Source organism: Tauraco erythrolophus, chromosome 9 (assembly GCF_009769465.1).
Source record: "Tauraco erythrolophus isolate bTauEry1 chromosome 9, bTauEry1.pri, whole genome shotgun sequence".
Lineage (NCBI taxonomy): Eukaryota > Metazoa > Chordata > Aves > Musophagiformes > Musophagidae > Tauraco > Tauraco erythrolophus.
In genome coordinates, this window is record NC_141473.1 from 22,464,393 (window position 1) to 22,491,738 (window position 27,346).

At 45.0% G+C, this 27,346-nt stretch overlaps 1 protein-coding gene across 5 annotated transcripts in view; it reads left to right on the top strand.

Annotated features, from left to right (window-relative positions):
- The window catches only part of PAX2 (paired box 2), an 84,715-nt gene that overhangs the window by 15,766 nt on the left and 41,603 nt on the right, over nucleotides 1–27,346 (top strand). For 3 of the 5 annotated variants that reach the window (XM_086616683.1, XM_086616684.1, XM_086616680.1), the window contains exons 4-5: nucleotides 18,773–18,858; nucleotides 20,944–21,063. In XM_086616683.1, coding sequence (XP_086472809.1) covers nucleotides 18,773–18,858; nucleotides 20,944–21,063 — 206 coding nt within the window. The remainder of the gene's footprint in view (nucleotides 1–18,772; nucleotides 18,859–20,943; nucleotides 21,064–27,346) is intronic. The other 2 variants (XM_086616681.1, XM_086616682.1) reach the window with 1 other exon arrangement.

Consider the following 27,346-nt stretch of genomic DNA (forward strand, 5'->3'; position numbering starts at 1 on the left):
ATACCAAGTGCATAGGGGAAATGTATTTCTGGGACATGCTATGTACAAATGGGGCAAGGCTGTGTAAGCAGAGGCAGAGTGGAAGATGAATAACGTCACAAATTTCCTCTCCCTATGGAACAAACAGCAAATTTAGAGTTTTAAAGAGATAGCGTTTGTGGTGCTGTCGCAGCCACAACATGAAGCTTCCAGGCTGGGTGAAGAGCACAGCTGGGTGAGGTTCGGGGAGGAAAGAGCAAGAGATAAGAATGGAGTGAAAGGCTAAGGCAGATTTGACTTGGATAGTGTCAAAACTAGACCTGCTGTGGTTTTGCAGAGGCAGTCTTGGCCATTGTGCCAAACAAGATACACAGAGTCATCCAGTATTGACATTCGACTCCTTTACGTGGCTTTAACAATTTCAGGCTACATGAGTCAGAGGTCTGCGCGTATGGAGGCAGCAAGGATGGGGACAAAGTGAGTGTATCTGGCTGTGCATGGATTCTTCTAAGGTGCATAAGCTGGAGAGCAGGGAGGAATTGCATGGGTGAGTTTGTATGCTTGCACACAAGAGAGCATGTGTAAATTTGTAGAAAGATGACTGCCATGATTCTAACCCCCTTTTGCAGATTTCATGAATTTTTGTGACCTGCAAATATTTAAAGAAAAATACATGCCTATGGGTGACCCCTCAATGGGTCTTGGTGCCCAGTGAGCAAAACTGGCAGAGCTGGTGGCACCGGGAGACATGAAATGGAAGGCAGTGTGTCCCACTTCAGGTGGACGTGTATACGGGGAAAGGTCCCTGGCACAGTGAAAGGCAGCGGATAAAGTGATCCTGGGGAACACAGTCTTTGGAAGAGTGCAAGAGGAGGGTGCTGTCCTTGTAAACAAAGCTTTTGTACTGTTTAGAGCACCACTTTTCCAAAATGAAAGTACCTTTTGCACCATTTGAATGTGCTCCTGGATCATTCTGTGCACAGTGAAGTAATTTGAGCATGGAAACCCGGGTTCATTTGTGCAGATAGACCGCTGAGTCTCTATTGTTCCACCAGACAATCTTCTCTGTAATGGATATTTGGGCCAGACATGCCTTATACCCCATGACGTGTACCAGGAGGAGTGTGGGCATATCACTAGGGCAACAGGTCCAGCTGGGAGTATAGACTTATAGCAAGTAGGTATTACTCATCCATGTAAGAACTAAGAATAGTCTTATCCACGGAAATGATGTCGTAACTCTGCAGTTACCTGCTAGGAGTCACAGGGGCGAGCAACGGCATGGCAACATGCATCTTGGGAAGGGTGACTAGTTTTGTGGGCCTCTGGACAGGATTCTGTGGGACTGCTTTCCGACGGCAAGGCGGTCGTGTGAACGCACCGATGAACTGTGGCTATAAGCAGATGCATGGGGGACCTAGCAGTGCTCCATGTCTTTGTCAGCAGTTCTTTTAGGTAGACCTGGGGATAAGGTGCTACGGCAGCCACACCACCACCGTGCTGAGGAGAATGCAGCTGGTGGGATGGGCAGTGTCAGTAACACAAGCATGTGTGCGAGAGTCCGTATGGCAAAGTGGCATCTGCTGAGCTGTGTGAATACAGAAGGTGTATGGCAGAGCGGATACCCATATACACAGAGATGCCACATATAAATGTGGAGATGTTGTCTGTTGGGGTTAACCAGCACATCAGAGGGAATGAGAGGTGTGTATAGCATGATGTATTTGTCAGGGAGCAGATGTGTGCTAGTTCATCTGACACACGATGGAAGAAGGGGGTACCTGGGGATAGTGGGGGCAGAGGGGATTACGCTAAAGGAGATATTTCTAATTATAGCCATAGTTTATTGTGCTGGACTCTGCCCTCCTCTCCTCTCCCCTCCCCTTCTCTCACACTCTCCTCCTCATTACCCAGGTTATCTTGTTTGGGTTAAGAGGCCAATTTCAACAGACTATAATTGAAGAGTGAAGAGAATCTGATAAGATAAGGAAGGGACATCATTCCTCAAGGGATCAATAGAGGTTTCATGTTCCTCCTTCCCCTGCTGTGTCCCTAACAGGCTAACACTCTGTGTCCGTGGGTCTGGTTTATTTGCTTTGCTTGTCTGCAAGCCCAGAAAGGAAGCGTGGGAATAGGGGGGGCTGTAGCCCCCGTCTGTCGCACAGCCAGAGCAGGGGAGGGGGCATAAGGAAGGGAAAATGGGGACATCGGTGGCTATGTGGACCCCTCTGGGAGCCAGAAGGAGGCAAGGAGGTGACAAGCCTGATGCCCTCCTGGCTCTGGCAGGGGCAGGGGCTCACAGGGGAGGTGTTCACCTTTGGCCTTTTATCTTGGTGTTGTACTCTGCAAGGGAAGGATATTGATAATTTGTCTAGATTTAGACTGTGTTTCTTAGTGTCCCCACGCAGACAAGCTCAAAGCTTTTTATAAGCGCTCATGGGGTGACCTCTCAGGGTGAGGCAGGTATAATTACCCCTACCACAAAGAGGTAGGGGTAGCTGCTCCTGATTAATTTTATGTTAGGATTTGAGGTTCAGGCTCGATGCCTCCAGTATCTCACAAGCCATTCTTAGCAGTTTTTTTGGACCAAATCAACATGAAAGGATCTCCTTAAGAAACATGGAGCTGCCTCAGCAGTGGATATGGGTCCCTTCACCGCAGGGATGCCAGGGCTCCCACGCTGCACAGGCAGAGTTTGTTCCACTGCTGCCTTATGTCCCTTGGCAGGAAGATGTGAGATCCATACGGACCCATGCCCAGGGACTGGCGCTGCCTGGCGTGCGGGAAGCCAGGGCAGTGCAAAGAAGTCCATCTGGGAAGCCCAGCCTCTCGTATCAGGCGAGTGCTGCGGATGCTCCCCTGTCCCTGTGGCTGGCGTAGGGATGCTGGGGCACAGGGAGACGAGCTGAGAGGTCAACACAGTGCAGGATCCAATCCAGATCCCATACAACACGGCTGGGCAAGTTTCTGGAGAGCTTGAGACACAGAGGGGTCTGGGGCTGAGATATCTTCTTCCAGCTGATTTCTCTTTTATTTTTAACACCCAGAGAAACAGATGTTGAGAGCGAGTCAGTCATGCAGTGAGCATGTGGCAGAGTTGGGAATACAACCCAGATCCCCTGACTCCCAACCTCAGGCTTTAACCACTAGACCATGCTTCCCTCTAAGCCACCTTGAACTTTCCTCAGTGAGGATGGGGGCTACTAAGCCTCTGTGGGCTGCAGTTTACCAAGCTGTCAGGAGTGTGCTCACTGGACCGCCTCACCAGAGACAGCCTTCCTCACGCACGCTAAAAAAGTTGAAAAGAAATTCATTTCATGGCCGGTGGTTGCTTAAAAAAGGCGATTCCAGCATATGTATGTGATAAATGTTAACTGTGCATTAATCGCATTAAAGAGGACCCTATAAACTTTTCATTTCTAATTAAATTCTGGCCGGTGATTCTGGCGAAGCCAGCACACTCCGGGCCTTTGTTTATGTGGAAAATTAAAATGCAAATACAATGGAATTTATTTCCATTACTAGAGTGATATGCTGGGCTCCTCTGTTTAACAGCCTCCAATTATTTTCAAACAGGTCTCTCTCTCTCTCTCTTTCTCTCCCCTTTCTCCCTTCCTCACTCCCTCATTTTTTCCCTCCCTCTGATACCCTGATGCTGCTACCCCAGTGTGAGGGGTGGGAGCTGGTAAAGCAGTGGGTGGGCTAAGGATGGTCTCATCTGTTCAAGGTCAAATGCAGGCAGGAATACAGAGGAGGAAGGGGGGAAAAGTGGGAGAGCACAAACAAGGAGGCAGGGGAAGTAACAAGGCTTGAGGTAATGCAAGGAGGAGCAAGGAGTTACCTGTTAGCAACCTCACTGAAAAATTTAAGCTAAAATCACTGGCTTGCTAAATCCCAGCCATACAGATGACCTGACTGAGAGAGGTCATGGGTCTTTCCCTGATGATATTTTGGTGAGGGTACAGTTGAGAGCTTTCTCCAGTTTTCTGGATCCTTCACAGCCTTTTTCATAGGCTTTGTCTGGATGTGACTGCTGCTGGGCCAAATTCTGATGGCTAAGGAAGTGCAGAACAGGTCCAGTGCCAGACACATGGCCTGCGCAGAGCAAATAAATCCGTGCAGCAATGACATGTAATCATCAGCTGAAAAATAACTGAACTCTCTTGTTCATTTCCAAGGGACCAAATGTGGCTACACTGTCTTAGGGCATTAGCACACAATATCCACGCAAGTTAGAAGCCATTGCACAAACCAAGCGATTCACCGTACGTTTAAAATTTCTTAGCACCTATATTTACTGCTAAACGCTGCTGACGTAGAATTCCATTCTTTCTTACATATGTGAGAGACTCAGGTCAGTTCAGACATGGGAACACCATCAGGCAGTCATACACAGATCAGAGGCATCTGCTAACTGACACGGATGCCCTTCCATCCCTGAATATAGAACATCACACAAGAACACCCTTGCAAAGGCAAGTGTGCACTTAGATGTATGTAGTATGTGACATCTACTGTGACTGTAGATGTATATAGTCATTTATAGATCCCTTCACAGCTTCACTCAAATCTATTCAAAACCACACAGTATTGTCTTGCATATATTTGCGAAGAAACTTGGGAGATGGAGACTTACTTAAAAACACAACTGACAAGCCTTAGCAGAAGCCCTGAGTGCACTGAAGGCGCACACACACGTAAACACGTTCACATAGCCTTAGAAATACGCGGACACATATGCATGGGTATTCACAAGCAGCCACTGACTGTTCCTTGAAGCGTGCAGCTGAGAACCAGCCAGACGCGGCACCCCGTGTGTCGCATGTGTGACCGGCGTTCCCTTGGCACATCCCACTGGCAGGGAGAGCTTGGGAGCCAAAGGGATATTCTTTTAGTGCATGTGAGCATCTTAAGGAATCACCTAGTGTAAATGATCCTGCCCCAGCCGAGACAGGGAAACAGGAGAAGGACACATTCACTTACAACACTGAAAAGAGGCCATTACCCAGTCAAACAACCCAACCCTGACATCATTATTCAATACACAGAAGCCCTGAAATGCACACTAACTCAATCACAGAGACACACGATTACAAAATAATACTGATGGAATCAATGAGACACACATGCGGTCACACAAAGCACACCCACCCCGGTGTTAAAACACAATAACAGTCGCCCAACAAGCGAATACAACACAGCCATTCACGACCACAACAGCAAAACACGGGGCCCACGTTCTCAATGGAGACTTGAAAACTCTGGCAACAAAACCCACCCCCTCCCCATGCCAGAGGGGACTCTGAGCAAAACTTTGGGTGTGGGCAAAAGCCGGCTGTTGTCAGCTCAGCGAGTAACAAACAGTCAAAGCCCCAGCGAGGAGCGTGCTGAGCACATTCATGTCCTAGTGAGGATGGTGGGCCCCCAGGGCACTCAGGACCATGCAGGATTGCACCCACAGCCATCGAAATAGCTGGTCTGGTGAAGTGACACCTTTGCTCAATGACCAAAAGCATCATGCAGTCGCTCTTAACACAAGCAGAGGGGCATGACATTCAAGACTCACCATAATACACGCCAACGTAAGAAAGCAAAACCTACTGAATATCAGAAACGTAACACATCCACGCTATGAATGGATGCAAATGCTGTTCAGCACCCAAAGCCACAGAACCATCACACACAGCCCGATCCTCTTCCCAGACCACAGCAGCACATCCAAATCTATGCGTCTTTCCCTTTCAGAGAGGAAGAAAGCAAAGTGCTCACATAAAACATGCTTATAACGCCACAAATAATTGACTTTCCTTGTGCCTCGTAGGGTGTGCCAGAGCATGCTAACCCAAGTGCTTAACACAAGGCCCAAACAGCTGGCTTTTGCAAATCCTGCATGATCTTCTTGGGAGGGAGACAGGGGAACTGGACTCTAAGTCCTTTCCCTGGCACAGCAGGCATCATCTCGTACCAGGTTGTGTGCGCAAGAATATGCTGTTATTGAAAAAGCCAGCGAGGCTGGGGGAAGACTGCTGTTGGTTGTGTGTGGCTGCGTGTGTTGTGTGTACAGGAATTCCCCTTCCTCTACCGAGTGCTGCTGCTTGTAGCCATTAAAAAGCCCAGGTCCTCATGCTGGGTGTTCAGTGAGTATTGATTCAGACTGCAAGCAATTTTAATATTTCTTCAGGGACTTTCCAGCAACAGCACAAGTCATTAATTCACCCTCCCAAATTGCTTATTCAATAGCAGGAACATGGCTCCTGAATAAAGTCCCAGAATTTATGTGACTCACATGAGTCAGGAGGTCAAACAACTGTTATGGAGCGAAGTTAAAAATCCAAATAAAATATTGACACTTTTTTGGGGGGTGGGAGGAGAGAGAAGGGGGGAAGGGAGAGAAAAGGTATTTAAAATCGGGTTTTGTTGCAATGCCCCCAGGATAAAGAACGGAAAGAGATTGAAGACAAGTTGGAGTTTGTAAAATCAATGGAATTTACTGCATATCCACTTGGCATTTAATAACTCCTTCCTTTCCACCTCCCCCTGCTCTGTATGTACATAGGGGAGATAAACTCTTCAACAAAACTACAAATAGCCAGCCACAAAGTACACAGATGGACACCCAAACACCAACACACGAAGGCAGGCATGTGCAGGGATGAATATACTGTAAGGCAGTGGCATAGCATCAGAAGATCCTCTCAGGATCCAGGGTCTTGACAGAGCAATACAGAGCCCATCACGTATGGCATTACATATGCCCATGTAGTAGCAGACAGTCTATGTCCACAGTCTTTGTAAAAAAACAGACGGTATGAGAAACTGAGGCACAGAGTGAACTGAAAGAGCCTGCTCAGTTTCAGAGCCCATCAACAGAGCGGCTGGATCAGGATCTAGGTCTCCTGATGCCCAGTTAGTGTTTTTGCTGCTGAAGGATGAGGCCTTTCACAGGAACGAAAGCACATGCAGTGACCAAGATCAGCCTGCAACAAGGCATCCATCTCACAGGAGGGACACACAAACCACACATGAAAAAACGCACCACGCAAGCCCCTCCATATGCAGATAGATGCACATGCAGACACAGATACATACATGCTCTTACTGAGCTCATTGCTATTCAGAAAGCACCGCAGCCAGGTTACACACGGAAGTGTGTAGACAGACATACCTGCAGACAGACACACATGCGAATGACTGTGTGTGCAAGTGCACAAGCACATACACGCACACGCTGATACATCAGTATAGCCTCACACAGCTGTATATCCACACTGAAAAAGTCACGCCAACTGACGTATTGCTACAAACCTAGATTTTACTTACAGTGGTATCTTTTTAGCTAGCTGCACATAAATGGATGCGCGCACACACTCAAATGCATTCTGCACAAGCATATTAATATATAGGACTGTCTCCGTATTATATTATACTGGTAACTGTATCAGTGAAACTGTGCTAATTTTCTACCAGTCAAAGATCTGAGACTGCAGTAGCTGTCAAACAACGTTTATTCATTAGCACTAGCTCCATAAAAAACAAGCACACAAAAATATAGCCTAACCATCTAATCAAATAGTACTTGATGGCTTGGGATATTTAAGTGGGCTTTCTTTGCTTTGTTTGTTTTTTTGTTTATCTGGTTGACTTTTTAGCAAAGATTTAGGGCAGGTGCTTTCTCTGAGCTGATATTTTGCAAAAGGCAATTTTTCAAGGGCTTTTTTGCATCGTGATAAAAATAGTGTTTGACAACATTTTCCTCCTAAGATGTCTTTTGACCAAATACACAGTGTAGTTTTAAATTAAGCAAAGTAATGAAAAGTTTGAAATTTCCATAATGATGCTTAAAAAAGATTAATATTTTTGCATGAAAATATGCTTCTGTGTTATTTCTAAGATTGTTTTGTTCATAACTGATTTTGCAACTGCCCTTCAAAATGTCAAGATAGAATCTTTGGGCCACCTTATGCTACCTCCTGTCTAAGATAGAATCTTTGGGCCACGTTATGCTATCTCCTGTCTAAGACTACAATATATTCAAGAAAAAATGTAAAAATAGTATAGTTTTTAAAATACCGTTGCCTGTGTCCCTCTGTACTCCTCTACCTATGAATCCTGATTGCATCTGATCTTGTTCAGTCTAAATTAGAAGAAAAAAAATTAAATACATGCTAATTTACAGCTGGAGGTATTCCGATTCATTAGGTGAACAAGGACTTAATTCAGATTAAGGGGACTGTGTTTTGAAATAATGGAACTGGATAAAATCACTAAAATTCTCTAGAACATTGTGATTTTCAGAAAAGATATCTTGCAATTTGCAATACAGTAGTCCACTGCAAAAGCCTAAACTTTAAAATTTGAATAATTAAATATTTATAACTCTGGTCTTCAGACAGTGTTACACAATTGCTCCTCTTCTATGTTTACCCCAGCTAGTGCCTGGCTCAGTGTGTCAAACTCTGGACAAATCAGTCTTATAGATCACTAAAGCTCGCGGGGATAAAAGTTGCCTGCATGGGGATGTAGGCATGAGGAAACACTTGTGCGTGTGGGAGGATCATTTAAACTGCTGCTCTTGGGAGGTCGTTTGTCAATTTGGAGTTGTTGAAGGAGTCTCAGCTGAGACGGTTTCATTGACAGGGAACAGGCAACAGGCTTGTTTACACAGGGGCAAATGAGAAAATTAATCTGAATTAACTTTGCAAGTGCGTTGGTTAAAAGCATTAAAACATTGTTCAGATGCTCATTCAAAATTTGAGTGTCCTAAATTGAATTTAGTTTACTTCATTTCCAAAGTGAATTAAGCTAAACTAAATTAAAGCTGCCTTAATTCTAAACAAGGGAGTCAGAGGTGTAATGTAGTTTAACTAGACCACTTTAATTTCAGACATTCAGTTAATTCAAATTAGTTATTTTGCATAGCCGTTTGTAGGTAAACCCTTAGACTGCCATCTCCTATGGACAGAGACTGTATTTATACAGGGGCCAGGAAAAGGGCACCCAAAAATCCAGAGTACTCTCTATCAGCCGTCGCAATTGTAACAGAAAAGGATAGAAATAATGGGCTGCTGAAGGCCCACACAAACCCATCGCTCTGCAGTGAATCGCAGGGATGCCAGATCCGCGATTTAGCAACAGAGCAGACCTGCACTCACAAACTTACACAGCTACGCAAATGCACACACTGATATGGGTCTTATAATACAGCAAGGTTCCACATTAATTATGTGTCAGCGTTCAGGTATGTTAGATACTACATAATGGATATTATAGCCGTGTTACGGATGAGTTCTAGGTGGTTATGACTTATTATTTGTAGTAACTGTGGTTGGCGCTGTACAAAACCATCCATACAGCTAGCTGGTGATGGTTACAAGCCACAGATCTGAACAGCCTGTTTGCCCATTAAACTCTGTTAAAAACTGTAATGGTTGAATAAATGTTTATTAATTCTTCCTGGGGGTCTGAACATATAATATGTGACCCAAATGTCTAACTCTGTATAGCCACAGCTATAAATGCAGACCTATAGACAAAGATAGATGAGTACATGCATTGTGTGGTAAACTAAAACATACTAAGAGACAAATGCTAGTGCGTTTGCAAACACAATACAGATACATAAACAAACACATAGCTCCTATTCTCTAAACATCAGACCTGATAGTGACTTACATGAGCCAAGCAGACTGGCTACAGGTTTGTCTTTTCATTATAAAAAGATGGCTTTGTCCTATAAATAGGAAAACTAGACTATCTTCTTTGGAGATGGGCACCAACTTTATGCTGGAAGCCTGTGCAGCACCCACACCCTGAAGTGCTCACCTGTGCCTGGCTGCTTTGGGCAGCATGATAAAGCAAGGAATAAATAATACCAAGGGCAGTGAGGACTAGAACAGGAAGGGAAAGATTCAGGTTCTCTGTGGAAATTTTCAACTTTTCAGTGTGGTTTTCATTTTGAATCAGAACTTTAATAAAATTCTACAGCTACATTTCAGTGTAGTTGGAAACTGCTGTTCCAATAAAATCCAAATGTATTCTTTTAATTTTATTTTTTTTAGCATAGTCTCTCATTCACCCTAAAAAGCTCATTTTAAAGAGAAAAAAAATTATTTTTCCATTCTGATAAGGCTGAAATTCTTCTCACAATTTTGTTAATTTATTTAAAACCCAAGGTAAAAATATTAGATCTAAATAGACACATTCCCAGAACTGGTTTTGTTTTGATTTTGGGCAAACACCGTCTACTGGTAAGGGGTCTACTATGAAATTTTGACCAGTTCTGACAAACATAAAGGATGCACACACAATGACACTCCTTTACTTACCCAACACACGCAAGCACATACTGCGGTGGAGCACTCTACAGGATAGAGATAATACACAGCTAATACACAATGCTGCCAAGACCAAAGGTTAGAAATTCCTGAGTCAATACCCTCCAAACCTGAGAGACTGGCGTAAAATTCACGGGCTGTAAATAAGAATGTATTTGGGTTTTTTTTTCCTTTGCCTCCAGTTCTGGCCCCTTGGGAGGCAGCCAGGTCCCACTTCCACCTGGTCTTTGCAGCCAAGAAAGCCAGAAACACCTTGATATTAAATGAAAGTTGAAATAATCACTTATCTTTGAGATCTGAGGTTTTACACAAAATACCAGGTATGGCATAACTTGCAAGAGAGTTGAGAATGTTATCTACATTTATCTGATTCCTCCCAGTTCAAGACTCCTTTCCTAGTACACGTCTTCTGTTAATCAAAATGAATGTCCACAAGGAATTCAGTACAGACTCCTGAATTTTAATAACTGGAATTGGGCTCAAAGCAAAGCTTTCAATTAAAAGTTCCCATGCTCCAGATTAAGATATTTAACCTTGGCAAGCCCATGTGTTTCTGTGGTCTTCTTAACTCACCTGCCGGCACAGCCGCTGTTCTGACAGCTCTGGCCCGTGCTGCGTGGCAGTCACTGGTCTGCTGGCAGCTCGTGGGGCTGTCCCCTACGCCAGCTCCATGCTGCTGCAGCAATGCTGCTAGCAGGACCCAAGCCGGCCAGCCTGTAGGTAACAGAAGATGTCGCTTTGAACTGCAGTCCTTGCAGTGTAGGTATACTCTTAGGAAATTACTAATTCCAAAGAGGTCAAAAATTTCTGAGCATTTTCGTGGCAGAAATCTCGTGCTAGTGAAAGGGACCTAGCCACTGGCAATGATTCTTTCCTGCTCTCTTCCTGCGGCTTGTCATTTTTGAAGCTTTTGGTCTGTAGCTGCAGGGAGGGATACTCTAGTGGGTGCTGTGAGTCGAACGTCTGTTCCATGGTTGCCTATGATATTACAATTTGGACTTGATGACCCAGGTGCTTCCTCCCAGGCCTGTGTTTCTATGTTCAAGACCAGCAGAACCCTTTTTGTCCTTTAATATTTCCCTAATTCACCTTAAACCTGGGACATCAAACATCTACACCCAGGATCAAGTTTGCTCCCAGTATTTTGTAAACTGTATGACATCTTCTAGATGTTTGGATTTTAATGAATTTCTAGCTTTCCTGACTGCAAAGAAAGCTTTCCAAATGTGAACTGAGTGTAATAAAAGTAGAAACACCTGCCTGAGGACATTTCTATGCCGCAGTCACTGCTTGACTGCAGCTCATGTAGATACACCTTAGCCAGCTTTAAGCCAGTCAGCCCAGGTCCTGATGGCACTGTAGCCACAGCTTTGCACAACGCAGCAACTATTCAAGCACACCTCCTGTTTCCCAGGTGGGTTTTACACCCTAACACAAATCCACTTGGATGAATGGGAAAATGTTTCTCAAAGCCTAATCGGCAATTTATTCTGGGAGGTCAGGCTAGGCAACCTCTACACATGGGGCTGACCGCTGTCAACCCCATCAGTACCAGTGGCATGAAGCTGTGTGTTACTGCTCAGCAGGATGAGCTGGCAGGCCAACTCCCTGCCTGGCAGATCCCCCTCTCCCAGAAGGCAGGCATCTTCACCTTGCTTTCCTTTCACCCCTCTTCCTTATGTCTGGACTTGTACCGTGCAGCACAGCAGAACTGGAATGGGCAGAGATCTGCTAGAAGCTGAACGTTAATGCTCCGCTCAAATTAAATGAAATAAAACCATATGGTGTCATCATGGGTCACTGATTTAAAACAACAAAAAAATCCTAGCTCTTCTCTAAGCCTTTCAGATAGTAAAACTGCTGCTGTGAATTCTGTCTCTCCTCAGAGTGCAGCCAAGAAATGCAGTGAGAGAAAAGGGCAGGATTGGGCTTTCTCTTGTGTTTGGAGTGAGCAGGCTAACCTGGAACAAAGTGGTACTTTTTTCCCCATGTCTTCAGGCATGATGTCAGTGTAGCTCCAGTGAAGATGATGGACCTGCACAGACTAGCAGCAGATAAGCAGTCAAATCTTCTCAGGGAGGGCTGGGATTTTGTTTTGAAGGCATCTCCACTTTGACCTCTCATCTATATGGAAGCTTCAGGAAAATAGATAATCCCTCTTCAGGCACCTTTTAGGATTCTCAATCTATCTATCTAAATCAATCTAATTAATCTGTCATACCTGTGCTTATATACTAACATAGTACATGATCACCCTTCTCTCTCCCTTTCCAAAAGGTAGGGAGAAGGAAATGTAATTTTCATGACAGGAGAGAGTTTGAATGTGTGAATATTGCTCGTGGCCCCTGAATATGGCAGGGTTTGAAGGCATTCTGCTGTCTTGGCAGGGAGTGCCAGAGCCTCAGGCCAGCTAGCAAGGAAGCTGAGTCTGCTGCTCCTGCCAATGTCAGCTGTTGTTCTGAGGGTTGCAAGTGTTGTGGTAGATTTTGAGAGCAGTAGGAGAAGCTACTGCCTCCCACACATCCTAATGGAAATTCTGTTCTGGCTTTTGGGGGGCAACTGCAGCTTCGATCTTCCCAATTACATCTGCTGCTGCAAATTCAAACTTGACTACCAAAGCCAGTGTAGCTGAAATACAGTTCCTGTTGCCTGTGCCTACCTCCCTTCCCTTCATGTACAGCCACTGTCAGCAGGGTACATGTCACTTCTGCTTCAAGCAGGGGAACGAAGCCAATAGTGTGCTACAGCTCGCTGAAGCACTTACTTGGCCCCTGTTATTAGAGAGTCTGAGCCCTTCACTCCTCCTTCCAGCTGTCCTCACTGTGCCCCAGGTGGCACGGCAATGCTCCTATCTTCACACTTCAGGCAGGAAACAGAGCACAGAGAGAAATGCCATTTGTCCAAAGTCTTGATGAGAGGTCTGTGACAGAGCAAGGAACTGAAGCCCTTTCTCTAAGTCGGATTAGTCTCTAACTATCGGACTTTCTATTTCCCTTCCTTCACTCCCCAAATCCCTTGGTTGCTTTTCCTCACCACGCTATGAAGCTTGCTTTCTATTTTGGACTTCGTTTGCACAAACAAACCTTTTTTTCCCTTTTCTTTTGCTCAACTGTGAATTCAGCTGTGCCTAGACCCATGCACAAAGACATAAGACTCTCCTATTTGAGCCAAAGCCATGTTCAGAGCTCTTTATGCCTGCGCAGCACCAATCTGCAGATGGGATATTGTTGGCTCCATGGGGACTGTCACCAAGGAGCCCAAAGCTGCCTCTTCCCATCCCATGTTCTCCATCTCTTCCTCAGACATTTGATGCCAGCATCACTGGGACAGTCATGAGCCCTTTTCTAGGAAGCAATCTGATGCAGAGAAAGCATCACGGCCTCGCTTAGCCCTACACCGAGTCCCGTTCAGGCTGCCTTGCCTCTACCGCCGGCACAGCCCGTGGCTCAGCAGGACAGCCCTGCGCTAATTAAGCAGTGCGGCACAGCAGGGTGTGCGTTCCTTGGCCATCGCAGCCTCCCTTGGACACGCTGCAGAGAAAAGGCTGAAGCTTCGCAATGTTAGCCTTCCAAGAACTGCTTTAATTGCCCGGTAATGCACACCCTGGGGTCTTGTAATGTGCTTCTAATATGGAGCATTTAAAATATGAATACCCCAAAACAATTACAAGAGTTTGGTGCTCTGCTGAGTGTATCCTTCCACTCTGGAAAATAATCCATGACAAAGGAATAGGCTCAAAGTGAGGATACCAGTGCTTTCTGAAATCTGCCAGGGTCTCTTTGGGGCAGTAGGACACACCGCTCTTTCCCTTAGTGCAACTTCACTCTGATCTTCCAGGACTAAAAGGATTGCTAGGTTGGGACTCCAGATGATTCAGACCTATCTCATTTCCCTCTGATAAGCCCTAGTATGATTTTTTTATTTGAGATACTGTCTAAAGACTCTGCCAGCAATAGTAAGAGAGGAGAAACCATGGAGTGTGTCAGTCTGTAAGTGAGTTTGGATAGAACTGCTGGAGAAGCAAGGGACGTGTCCTATGATCTCTCGTTCTCTTAGCAAATAATTGCTGGACAGGTTTACAAGTTATTTTTATTTGCTTATTTACAAGGAGTGAAAGAAAGTTCTGGTTCTCAGAAAGGACTATGGCTCAGCTAATTTTAACTTCTAATATTTCTTTCTGCGTTCTTGACCAAATTTGATTAGAGCTTGTTACAACTGTCATACCAGGAGAGATGATTTTTGTCTGTCCATCTGTATTCAGAATCAGCAAAAGCAACTGCATTAAAACTGCTGAAATAACAAAATAGAAATCAAACATTGGAAATTCATTATCTAATGCTAAACGTTTAAGAAAGTCAAAGGCATTTGGAAACAGGCAGTTGGTTTCAGCTGGAGCTGTATGCCGTATTAACTCTAGAAGGAGTTACTACAAGCCAACTATGGTAACTCATGAATTCCGGGAATGGATGTATATTTCTCAGTATGATAGTATGTACTGTAATGACATTATATGCCATTACTTAAGATATCGCATATTAAATTCAGATTGTGAAATGAAGTTCAGTTGCTTTACTGCAATCAAAGATCTATAAATGTCCTGTTGCTGAAACTTCAGAAGGTTACATGCTAAAACTGTGTATATTCTCTGAAACTCAAAGTACACAACTTGTGCAAAAATCTCCCACTGGAAAATGAAAAATGGGAATTTACAGTAAGTACCAGTTTATGCCCCTAATTAAACACAAATGCCGTTACTGGAGTCACTGACTGTGATGGAATTAAAGCAGGGATGAATTTAGTCCAAAGTGACAATTTTCTTTTGGAGAAAAGAAAGACTTTTGAAAATATCAGCATTTACTTTGAGAAATCAGCACTGCTGACCAGTGTGCCAGGATTTGTGTCTCTCTGCTTTTGGGAAGGGCTGAGGAAGTGTTCTGCAAAAAGGCTTGCATCTAGAGGCAAGAACAAGCTGTCAAAGGCAGCAAGAGGTGATCAAGGTTTTGCTCCCTCTTACACATCAGTAATCCAGAAATCCTAGGTTTGAGGCAGCAGAGCTGGCTTAGTGCGTATTTCAGTCTCCGGTAAGGGTGAAAAGCTTTCAGCAATCCCAAAGTTTAAAGACAGCATTATTATGCTGCATCTGTTGCTAGAGGACCAGGTCAGCTCTGTTCATCTTTCATCTGCTGTTTCATTAGGTGGTCTCGTGTCGGACAGACTCACTCGAAGCCTCTTAAAGCAGCAGCAGTGATGCCTAGCTATCCTGCTGTTTATCACTGTTCCTAAATGAATCGACCCAGGGGGATGCACTGCCATATTCTGCACTGAGCGTTAGGGTCCTGAAATTTCTCCTCTTTCCTTACAACACTAGAGTTCGGTCACGACTGCAGGGAAAAAGAGCACTGCTGAGGAGAGCGTCTTCATGACCTGCCTCTTCTTTTGGCCATAGGAAATACCTTCTACCTGAGACCTCATTAGATTCGCTGTGCATTTGATGCCAAGAACTATTTGACCCAAGCCACCGGAGGTTGCACTACCAGAATTTCTCCCCTTAGCTCACTGTTTCCAGACACCTTCTCTTGACATAAAACCAGTTTCACTCTTAGGAAGGGAATGTTTTTGAATAGAGCCTTTCACCTCTGGGTCACTAGCTGAAATCTGGCCCTGGTTGGTAGTGACCGAAAATCATTGCCAGCTGACAGCTACTTGGTGAAATGAGCTGGTGAGTCTCATTCCAGTTCCTAATGGACACATCTCAGTGAACACAGTCACAACTGGCACTAACTGGCATTCTCAGCTGAGAGACCGCGAACTGAGCAGGAAAGGAAATTGAACCTTCCCCTTCATCCCCTGCCTGGGTTTTTGAAGCATTATGGACAGGCATTTTATACCACTGTTTCACAGGCTGTTTTTATGCTAAATGGGTTTTTGAAACTTTGCAATTCTCATGCAGCATGATTCAGCACAGCCTGATCAGCCATCTTGGTATAATTAGGCTCATCTTATGGATCCTCTCAGTAGAAGCTGAGCTGTCTGATGCCACCTCCCAGTACAGATCACGAATCTGATATCATATCTCACTATGAATGGAACTGTCTGATGTCACCTCAGTGCTAACAGGACGTTTTAGAATATGTCATCTAAGGCTGCGGGCGAAATCTTCTAATCCATTCACTATGCTACACTACAATAGAACATAACACAGTATAACGTGTAGGTTAACTTAAGACACCCTCAGGCAGATTTTGGATAGACGGATGGATGGATGGATGGATAGATACATTTATACAAAGTATACATACATTATATCACTCTATTGATTTTTTAAAAGTTCCAAGTCTGCTTGGCTATAATGAGATTTTTGAACTTTGTGTTGCAATCAATGAGGGGAATATTATTGGCCTGGAGAATTGATATACCTGCTCTCTGTGGCTTGTTCTGCTCCTGGACTGCCCCTGCCCCCAAGGTGTACGATTCCATCAGACACTTAACCTCTTTTACAGTGTCATCAGGCTAAAAGGAATCTAATAGTGACACGGGACTTGTGCTCAGCACTCTGGCACTATTGCTTTCCTGTCACAAATAATTTATAGCTTTCTATTTCCATCCCTTTGCCTGCACCCCATCCCCTCTTTCTGTTTCTCTGGGCTGGGGGAAATCAATAAACTCGCACAACCAGAGTGGCACTTCAGGGGGTTTTAGGGGAATGTGAGAGAAGAGAGAAGAAAAGAAAAGAAAAGAGAAGAAAAGAAAAGAGAAGAAAAGAAAAGAGAAGAAAAGAAAAGAAAAGAAAAGAAAAGAAAAGAAAAGAAAAGAAAAGAAAAGAAAAGAAAAGAAAAGAAAAGAAAAGAAAAGAAAAGAAAAGAAAAGAAAAGAAAAGAAAAGAAAAGAAAAGAAAAGAAAAGAAAAGAAAAGAGAGAAAAGAAAAGAGAAGAAGAAAAAAGTTGTATTATTTGCCCTAGCACAGACTTCTCAGATCAGCTCCTCAGCAAGTGCAAATCAGCATGACCTTGGAATCTGGCCCTGAGGCCCTCAGACACCTCCTGTATAGGTCCTCAGCAGCTATAGATCAGGGCCCCTGGTACCACTCATGTATATGAGGTGAGGATCTGGATCTCCATCCCCAGCTAGAACCTTGGCAATCCCTCTCTCCAGCTACATCCCAGGCAGCTTGTCTGCCACTCCAGCTACTGCCCAGGCTTCATCATGTGTGTATCGGAGTTTCCTAACACGCCGAGGTGATACACTTCGAAATACCTTTCTTTTCCTAAGAAGGTTTCACTCTCAGGAGTTGTACTTTTTAAAAAATGCCCTCTCCACATCTCTGCTGATCTCTGTCCATGCCATACCACCCACTAGCCACACATTTGCTCTTTCAAGTTTTGTCAACTTATTCTTTAGAACAAATCTTCGAGGGAAGCTCTCGGGTGGGCAGAGAGGATGTGTTATTTGCTTTCACTTGCTGGAGAGATTTCTGGGGAGAAGTTAAAGTTAATATAACATGGAGCTAAGAGTTCCAGAAACTAAGGCTGAAGAGCATCTGCAGCCTTTACCCTAGTTGCAGAGGCTCGTTTTAATCTCAGAAAGCAATTTGGTCTCCATGGCCCCCACAGGTCATAGTTTATTTGCCAAATTTCTTGGTGAGACAGTCATTTCCGAGTCACAGATACCCAGCATCTGCCAGCAGGCAGGGACCCTGCCAGTCAAGTACTAGGTGCTAGTGATTTTCTTTCACCTCTGACCTCAGCAGGATTTAAACTAGTGACCTAGAGGTAAAAGATTTCATGTAACGAGGAATGGAGCACTGACAATTACAGTTCAGTTTATTCTCATTCTGAGCTTTGTGGCTTCACTGAGACATCTTTTTGGGTTCCCATGCTGTGTTCATTTACCACCTGATAAACACCAATTTTTGCACTCTTTGCTGGAGCTTCTTTTTGCTGATGATCTACATCCCATCACCACTTCCTACAGATGTCTTCTACTCCCACCTTTTCATTTATGAAGGGTAAGGGCTTTGGGCAAGCCTTCCATCAGTACAAAGCATTCAGTTCTATGCCAGAAAGGTATTTTTTAGGTACACAACAAAATGAGATCTACATAATTTGTAAATCCAGAAGTGGCTCTATTAGCTGCAAAAACTGCCTTGTGTTATGCTGGGAGATCAGATAATAAATGGTAATGTAGTTGCTAACACATAGGAGATCCTCGCTCATTCATTGAGCATATAGTTACGTAGTGAATACTCAGGTTTGGAGAGAAGATGACAGCAGAGAAAGGACAATTCTCTGGGAACTGGACCATTAAAGTAGTAGAATCAGGATCACAAGAAGGCAAATGAAGCCACTCTGCTGCACCCAGAGCTCAGATCAGGCCTTCAGGTTTTGACAGCTGGGATCATGGGTATACAAAGGCACAGAGAAGTTAAAGTTGAGTTCTGAACATGTTTTGCTCTTTTCCAGGATCATCAGAACCAAAGTTCAGCAACCTTTTCACCCAACACCAGACGGAAGTGGGACAGGTGTGACTGCACCAGGACATACTATCGGTAAGAAGATTGGCATGAGGGGTAGTGACAGGCAAAGTGGAAATGAGCATGAAGCTTAGTTGAGGGAACAAAGTCTGACATGCAGAGCTAAACAGAGCAAATGGGAGGAGGGTGTGGGGGAAAAGAAACCTTAGCGGAAATCAGAGGTTTCTGTTCTTTGTTTCCCTCGTTGCATTGCAGAGAAGGGAATCATGGCAGAGAAACCAGGCCAAGGTAGGGGTTTGCCCACAGTGATTCTGCCTTAACATCCATTTCACGTTCTCGCTCTCTCCTTCACCTCTCTAGAGAGAAGTATTCACTGCTATTCTGTCTAAGCACCAGTCTTCACCTTTTGTCTCCTTCTTACTCTGACTCTCTTTTCCCCTCCCTCTCCCATTTTTTCTTCTACCACTTTGCTGGAACTGGTCCATTTCTTAAAGCTAATAATACACAGACCAGGGTAAGATATTCCTGATGCCTCACAACTGAGTTCTTAGTTGTTCTAGCTCTGCAGTCAGGTATCCCACGGGTATATTTCACTGAGAAAATGCATTTTCTGCTGGGTGAGATGGGTTCATTGAGGTGAGCAGAAGATGGAGGCTGTAATAAAGTGACCAAACGTCTCCTAGTCTGTTGTGTTTAAAGGTATGGTGCTAGAGATGTGATGAGGTACTTTTCACTCCGTGGGCTGTATGGTGCATATGTCTGCTGTTGCTAGCATAGCTTTATCCAGCAACAGTTCAGAGCAAGAAAAACTATGTAGTATTCTGGCATTCTGTGACATACAGTGGCTCGTTTGTGGCTTACGGCACTGTCTTAGATACTGTTGGTTACTGACAATCAGCTGCTATATAAGGATTTACTGGAAAGTGCTGGTCTACATGGGACAGAGCTGGCAGATATAATCCTGTACATGAACTGTGTTCAGGAGTACAATGAAATTAATGGGCCAGTATGGAAGAGCATTTCTGGATGCCCTTTTAATCTGGACTTGCTCACTGGACTGGGGATCACTGACCACAACAGATGGAGTTGGCAGATATTATTCCTTCTTGGAAAAGTAATGCAATGTCTAGGGAATGCATTGGCTAAGCTGGAATAGTGACTGTGAGTGCTGCTACTGGAATCTTGTGTTGCTCTGGGATGTACTGGGAAGTGTGGGTCTACATCAGATAGTGTTGACAGGTTCTTCTCCATCCTGGAAGGCTTGTTTTGGAGGTATTGATGCTTCAGGTCAGTGCATTATAAGCTGAATGATGGGTAGTGGCCTATAAAAGAATTGGGATATTCTCCCCATTGCTGGGACACACTGGGACATAATGGGCATGCCTACTGGATGCATAGCTCTACTTGTCCTATATTCTAAAGCCCTGATTATCATGAAGTGATCATTTCTAATCTGGATGACCTGTCATTTCTGATGTATTGGAAACTCATGAGCAATCTTGGACAGCCGCGAGTGGCAGGAGTCTGCCAGTTGACATTGGTTGGTGCAAAAGGAAGACATTAGATTCTTACTAATTTGGGTTGGAGTATGTATCAGCAACTCAGTATTTATTCTAGCAGGGAACTCCATTTATTGGCCCAACACTGAAGTGCTTCTAACCTATGCTAAGGTGGTAATTTTTCAATGAGTGTTTTGGGTGGACACATAAGAGGCTGGTCTGGCTAAGAAAGAACATGTGTACTCCTGGTGGAAAAACGCTGAGAGGAAATGACCTGGCAAAATGTGGATGGACTGGAAGTCACTAGAGAATGTGGCCTATGCAGCGTTGCACTCAGTTACCACGGCATGCATTGGGAAGCCTGCTCTGAACTGGGATATAACAACAAGGTTTAGCTTCTTGATGGAATACACTTGCTTGTTATTAATGGCCCTGTAACTGGAAGGCTGTGGAGCTATGGTATAGGAACGGACTGGCAAAGCTGAGATGCAGCAACATTAGCAGTAGAGTGTGTATGAGTTCTTCAGTGTGAGAGACTGGGAGTCTGCTTAGTGCTCAGGCTTTCCTATGAGACTAGTGGCATGCATAGCTTTCAGCTGGGGGATCCCTGAGTGCTGTGCTGCTCTCCTCATGGCCCTTTTTCCCTTTTCCTTTTGTCCAGTGCCCAGCACAGCATCCCCTCCCGTCTCCAGTGCCTCCAATGATCCAGTGGGCTCTTACTCCATTAACGGGATCCTGGGGATTCCTCGGTCGAATGGCGAGAAGAGGAAACGTGATGAAGGTAGGGGGAGGGGAGAAGCTCATCCTCCCTTTTATATTCTTTGTCCCCATGTACAGGCTCCAATTTCAGGCCAAGGTTTGCAGCTGCTCCAGGGGCTAGATCAGTTTTAGCAACAGAGACCAGTTCCCCGCCACTGCCCTGCTGGCTTGGAATGCTCTTCTTCCGAGGCCCTTTCATGACAGGCTGCGTCTACAGACATCTGCTCAGCAGGCAGAGAGCCGTCTCCATTGCTGGAGCTGATCCCAAGTTCATTCACTGCTGGAAACGGCTGGAACTGAACTCCCCAGGTGCCAGCAGGTGCCCGGACTTTGAACTGCGGGAAAACATGGTTTCCCCGACTCACTCGTTTTCAAACAAAATGCCATCTTGGAGAAGCACCAGCAATGTGGGAGTTATTTTTCATTCCCCTTGCAGACAAGATCCTCCCCTGTGACGTGCCATGAGCTACATTAGCTGGTGATTATAAGGGCCCAGTTTTGAACAGGTAGCATCTACCACAGCAGAACTGCCACACTTGCAACAGTCTGAAAGCAGAGCAGGAGGTCTTCTCAGTACTGCGGCCCCAAGGTTGTTATCTAAGCCTTTTGGTAGGGCTCTAAGGAATCAGGGTTAAGCTATCTCCTCTTCCTTCCTACCTGCTGGGAAGGACTCTGGGCAAAGTGAATCCTGAAAAGAGCCAAAAGCTGGAGCCTAAGGTCTAGATAGACTGAGTCAGAAGGGGTGGGTAAGGTCTTGGTGCTTTTATGGTGGCTTTGTAAACTTTTTTTCTTAAATCTTGCTCTTTTAATCTGATGCATTCAAAAATTGAGGGCCAGGAGGTGAACTTTTCTAAAGAGTAGTGCCTAACCAGTTTGTTCGGTTCAGTCCTGCCTTCAGTATGTTGTTTTCCACTGTTGCCTGTTGTGTGGGGGGACCTTTTAGCAGTACAGGTGGCTCAGTGTGCTACATGTGCTGTAACCCCAAGGCTGTGCGGTGCAAGAGAATATCAGGTTTTTCTGTGATACATGGTGAGAAGAAAAAGCTCTCCTGAGAGAGATGCTGCATTTTGGGGTTTTGCTAGTAATTTTCTCAGCATTGGTTCTGGTGAGGTTCACATCTGTAAGTTTTTGATCCAAATAAACACAATAATCCTAAGGAAAAAAAGGCAGTTATCATGACCCCTTTCTCCCTAATACAAAGTAAAACTAGAGACAAGGATCCAACCCAGCTGCTATTAAAGCAAATGGGAAGATTTTTGCTGACATTATTGGAAATTGGATCGGGCCCCAGAGGAAGATCCATTTCCCAGCTAGATGGCAGTAGGGCCCAGCTAAGAGAAAAGTGTAGCAATGGAAGGGCTGAGTCAATGCCTCAAAGTGAAAAAATGTCAGGAATAAGCGACTGCAAACATTGCAAACCTCTCCAGCATTACCCATCATTACATACACAGGAAATAGTGACATTTCAAACTGAGTGACAAGTTTCTCTAATAGTTGTGCAAATCTCTTGACAGTTATTTGGGGTTTTTGTGAACGCCTGTTCTCATACAGTCCAGCGTGGTGGTCACCAGCTCTCAACATGGTGCCTCCATATCTCATTTTGAAATGAAGCAGTTCAATCTGGCTTTAGTGGCTATTCTTTCCAAATACCTGGAAAAATCATCCCACTTTAGATGCAGCCACACAGTCATTTCCAGCCCCAGAACCTGAGCTTTTTTTTGAGCAGTACAATTAAACACAGAGACAACCAAGCAGCCATCTAAGACTGTGACACTTCACAATGATATATTAATAGAAAGAACAACTCTCTGTGTCTGTCCTTAATTCATCCCAGATTTGATTTATGAAGGGAAAGCAACACTCTGCAACTTCCTGCTGTTGGCCAAGAGCCCATGTATCCCACTAGGAATCAAAAAGGTACCAGACAATCCTGGAGACCTTACTTGCCTTTAGCTCTGAGTTTTAGGTGGCAGTTACATGACACAGCTGCAACTGCCTTAGAGAACAGCCTTCATCCTGCCATCCCAGATATCTGCTGCAGCTAGATTTCATGCTCCTGTCCCAGAGAAACCTTGCATGGGACCCCCTGCCAGCTGCTGAACACCCACAGCCAAGAGTTGAGTTATATGGGCTCACACTGGCCTTAAGAAATGCTGAAAGACATCATCGCTGTGCAGGTTTGGGTCCTAAGGTGAGCAGGGTCCAAGGGGAGGTTTTGCACAGCCAGTGATCTGCACTCACTCCTGGGCAATCTTCCCTGTAGCTCTGAGGGCTCTGATTGTTCCTAGCTGAGACAGGGATTAGGAAAGCCAGGCAAGAAATCCAGTGCAGGTATTTCTTTCATGCTCATGTTGGATGTATACACCTTCTCAGTATTCCCCAGAGCTTCTGAGCATTGTTTTGTTGTTTCTTAACTGCAGGGTTTAGTCTCTCATTGAAAACCCCTTATGAGCTCCCAATGCAGATCTACTTTTCTGGCATTTTTTGGGGTGGCTCTTCTCTAAAGGAGGCAGAAGAAGCAGCACTGCTCTCTCTTTCTTTCCGCTCCATTGGACCAGCTCTGCTGCAAGGATTCCTCTGTGAGGAATGCAGTTCAGCAGAAAGAGGGGAAGTATCAAGCTGCTCCTGAATCCCCAGTTCTGAAAACCTTGTTAGCAACCTCTGTGATGGCTCAGAGGAACAGGGTGGGAGAAAGACAGAGGAGCCTCTATCTGAGCACACCCCCTCCCCCAGGTCCTCCTTGCTGCAGCTGGTGCCTACATTAGACAGTAGCACAGATGATTAAGAAGAGGAGAGATAATTATGTGTCAAGATGATGTAGCAGAACTCCTGAGTTGGACAGAAGGAGCCAGACGGATGCATGAGGTGGGCTCAGCGATGGACGCTGACAGCCAGGTGTGTCCCCCACAGGGAGTTAGAGGGAAGAGGGGAAATCCCAACCTACCAAATGTGCTGGTTGCAACTGCAAGGGTGGCCTGGGAAGACTATAGGGTCGAGAGACAGCTATCAGGGAAGTACCTCTGAGCGTCTACTAGTCACAACTGTCAGATCGCAAGTTGTTCCTCAAAACTCAGTGTGTCTTCCTCGGATGAGTGCCTAGGAAGGATGATGAGGATTTGCCCTGTTAAGACCATGTATTCCTTTTGTTTCAGTTTTTGATCAGTGATTGTAAATCCTCTAACTTCAGTGACAGATTAGACAAAGCAGAGAGTTGGTCTCCTACATTTTTAAAAATAATTTGGCTAAAAACGTTCACCACCACTTGTGTAGCACAGCGTGTGCCATTTCTTGCAGTCTATGGGCAGTCAATGTTGCTGAAATTTCTCTCTGACCTTCCCCAGCACTTATGCCCACCATCTTCCTCCAAAGGCAGAAGTGGCCCTACAGCATGTAATGACTTCCCCAAGACCACTGAGGGTCTTGCAGTATCAAGCTTCAGATGTATATAGTAGTTATTGGTTCTTCATGATCCTGATGACATACTATGCTGCGATGGCAGGCCAAGCTCAGCAGGGTCATTGTTAGACTAAGGAGCAACAATAAGTCTAGAAGGATAAAAGGGAAAATAATGTGCAAATATTTCTGTGGTTCCAATATCCCTCTGATTGATAGCTAAAACGATGAGAATTGGGGTGACCCAGAGGCACTAACAAAAAATTAGTTATCACTCATACTGCACTGTATAAGGAGAAAAAGGAAGAGATGGGAAGAAAGGGAAGGATCCATCAATTAGATAATATGAAAACAATATTTCAAACTGTTCCCTACATACCATAGCATCTCCAGCTGGGTGAAGCTTTTGAGGTCTTTACAAAACCACTCATTAGAAATAGCTTTTTCTCTCCATAGCAGGCCCCAGATAGACTTCCTCCATAGACCCAAATTCTCATTTGGGATTCGTGTTCTAGTGAGGCCGGTGCTGTAACAATCTCAGCATTATTAATCTTGGTCCCTGACAATATCTGTAGTATTTGACAGCATTACTGGCAATAATATCTGCAGTGCTGACAATGGCAGAGATAATATCCCCCAGTATTATCGGCATTAGCAGGGATCATATCTGCAGCCTGTTATTGGCGGGAGCAGATGTAATGTGTCCAGTATTATTAGTATCAGTAGTAATAAAACCCACGGGCTTGTTACTATGATCAGTGCTAATATCAGCAGTAGGTTTGTGGGAGAGGAGGGGACGGAGTGATTGCTACTGTAAATGTCAATAATACTCGGGCTGTTTGCAGTAAAGGAATCCACAGCGGAGACAAGGGAGCAAACCTGAGAAGGCACAAGTTCCTCCTTTCCTTTCTTCACCTGTCATTTTGATGATTAGAGTGATTTACATTGAAGTAAGTGATACAGGGCTGTGCTGGTGTAGGAGGACAGTAAAGGGTCACCAACATTTCGGCAGGTCTGGTGGTGTTTTCCAAAGAGCGTTAGCTGTATTAGTGCAGGTGGTTCACTGAACTCTTCAAAATGGGGTTTTGCTATGCAGAGCAGGGTGCTGCCTACTAGCAGCAGGAGCATTTGCACTGTTAGGCCTGTAGCTGCAGGATGGGCAGCATCACTGCACTTCTCTTTGGTGCTGAATGCATAATCTTCTGACTGTTACTACCACAACACCCTCTACTGAGAAGCATTGCTTTTGTCACAGGTGGTTTTCTCTTCCCCCACTCCAAGCAGGAAGACTCTGACTGCAGAGCAGGGTTTTGATGGTGTTCAGCTTGGAGATTTTTCTACCTGGCCATGACCTCATTTTCCTACTGGGAAAGTAGAAAAGTCTCCTTCAGGTGGAGTGCGAGGCAGGGAGAGCTGCAACGGTCCCAGTCCTGAAAGCTGTTTTTTTAGATGCTGCCCCGGGACTTAGACTGTCTTGAAGAAAATTTTGAACTCAATTGTTTAAGTGGAAAGTAGTACAGAGAGGAGAGCTATGCAAAGTGTTTAAGAAGGTCTGAGTTTTTGAGCAGATACACAGCAGCCAAGTGTGCCACTGCAAGTATGATGCCACCAGTGCTGCTCGGAGTGGCCATGACAATATAATTTAGGAGACATGGTTGTGACATTTCAGGTGACTTTGTATCACTGTCAATGGCATCAATAGGTGTTTGCAGGCAGTGTGGCTGTGGTTGTCATGTTCTAACTGTATCCCTATAGGTTGCAGGTTTGTGAGACTAATGATGAGATTAACTGTATCACTGCTTGCTACTGCCCCGTTACACTCAAGGCCATTACGCTCTACACAGAGGTGGCTGTGAATTATGGTAGTCTGCATAATGGTGGTAGGTCTGCATCATTGTGTGCAGTAAGGCTGTTTCAGTGTGGTAATTGTTGGTGCCCTGGTGCAGGCTGTACTGTACTGTCCTTGCAATTCACGTAGTTGTTACTGCAGCTGATGTAATGTGTTGACTAACGACTGTCACCTGGCCCTGAGAGTGAAGTCAACAGGGCTATGTCACTGCAGCGCTGCGCTGAGACTTGTGTTCTCACGAAGTACGACCATATTGTTCCACAGCATACTGGGGTTGTTTCAGGACATACAGTGTGCTTATGCTGTCATCTGCAGGATGATGCTGCTTTACCCGTGCTGTAGTTGTACTAGTGCGGAGAGGTCTAGCCCTTAACTGTCCTGTAGGGAAATGCACTCATTTTCCTATGCTGCCTGCATACGTTTGCAAAGAGTATGAGTGAGTCATTCCACCTGACTGTATCATGGCATCTGATGCATGCTTATCTCTGGGCATATTAGGTGTATTTCTGTTCTCCTAAAACTGTTGTGTTGTTGAAGACAACAGTGTGTGCTTGGACTCCTGCAAGTGATACAATTGCACTACTGCCTGTGGTGTGGCTGCATTGTTTCATGCTGTGATTTCTTGTCACCACAGCGGATGTGTTTGCATTATTCTACGTGACTGCTTTATTGCAGGCCAGCAATAGTCTTAGTGACACTGGAAAAACATGCAGTTACACTGCCTCAGGTGCTAACCCCATGTTCCAACCATCCCACACACTTGTGGGGTGTGCGCCCGGCAGTTTACGGCTGTGCACATGGAGCGAGCAGTTTCTGGAGTGTTTCACACCCTCACAGTGTCTTCCTCCTACTTTTCCCGGGACTGTGTTGTTTCATGCAGTGTGGCTGAGTTTCCAGAGGCTATCAGCTTGCAGCGATGGTGTATCACTGCAAACAGCAGTGGTCACAGTGGACATCCAGGGTCGTTGTGTCTATACACACAAGTATAGGTAACACTCCCTTCCATTCTAGATGGAAATGTAAATTGAAGAGGGAGTTTATTCTCAGCAGCCACCCACTTCTC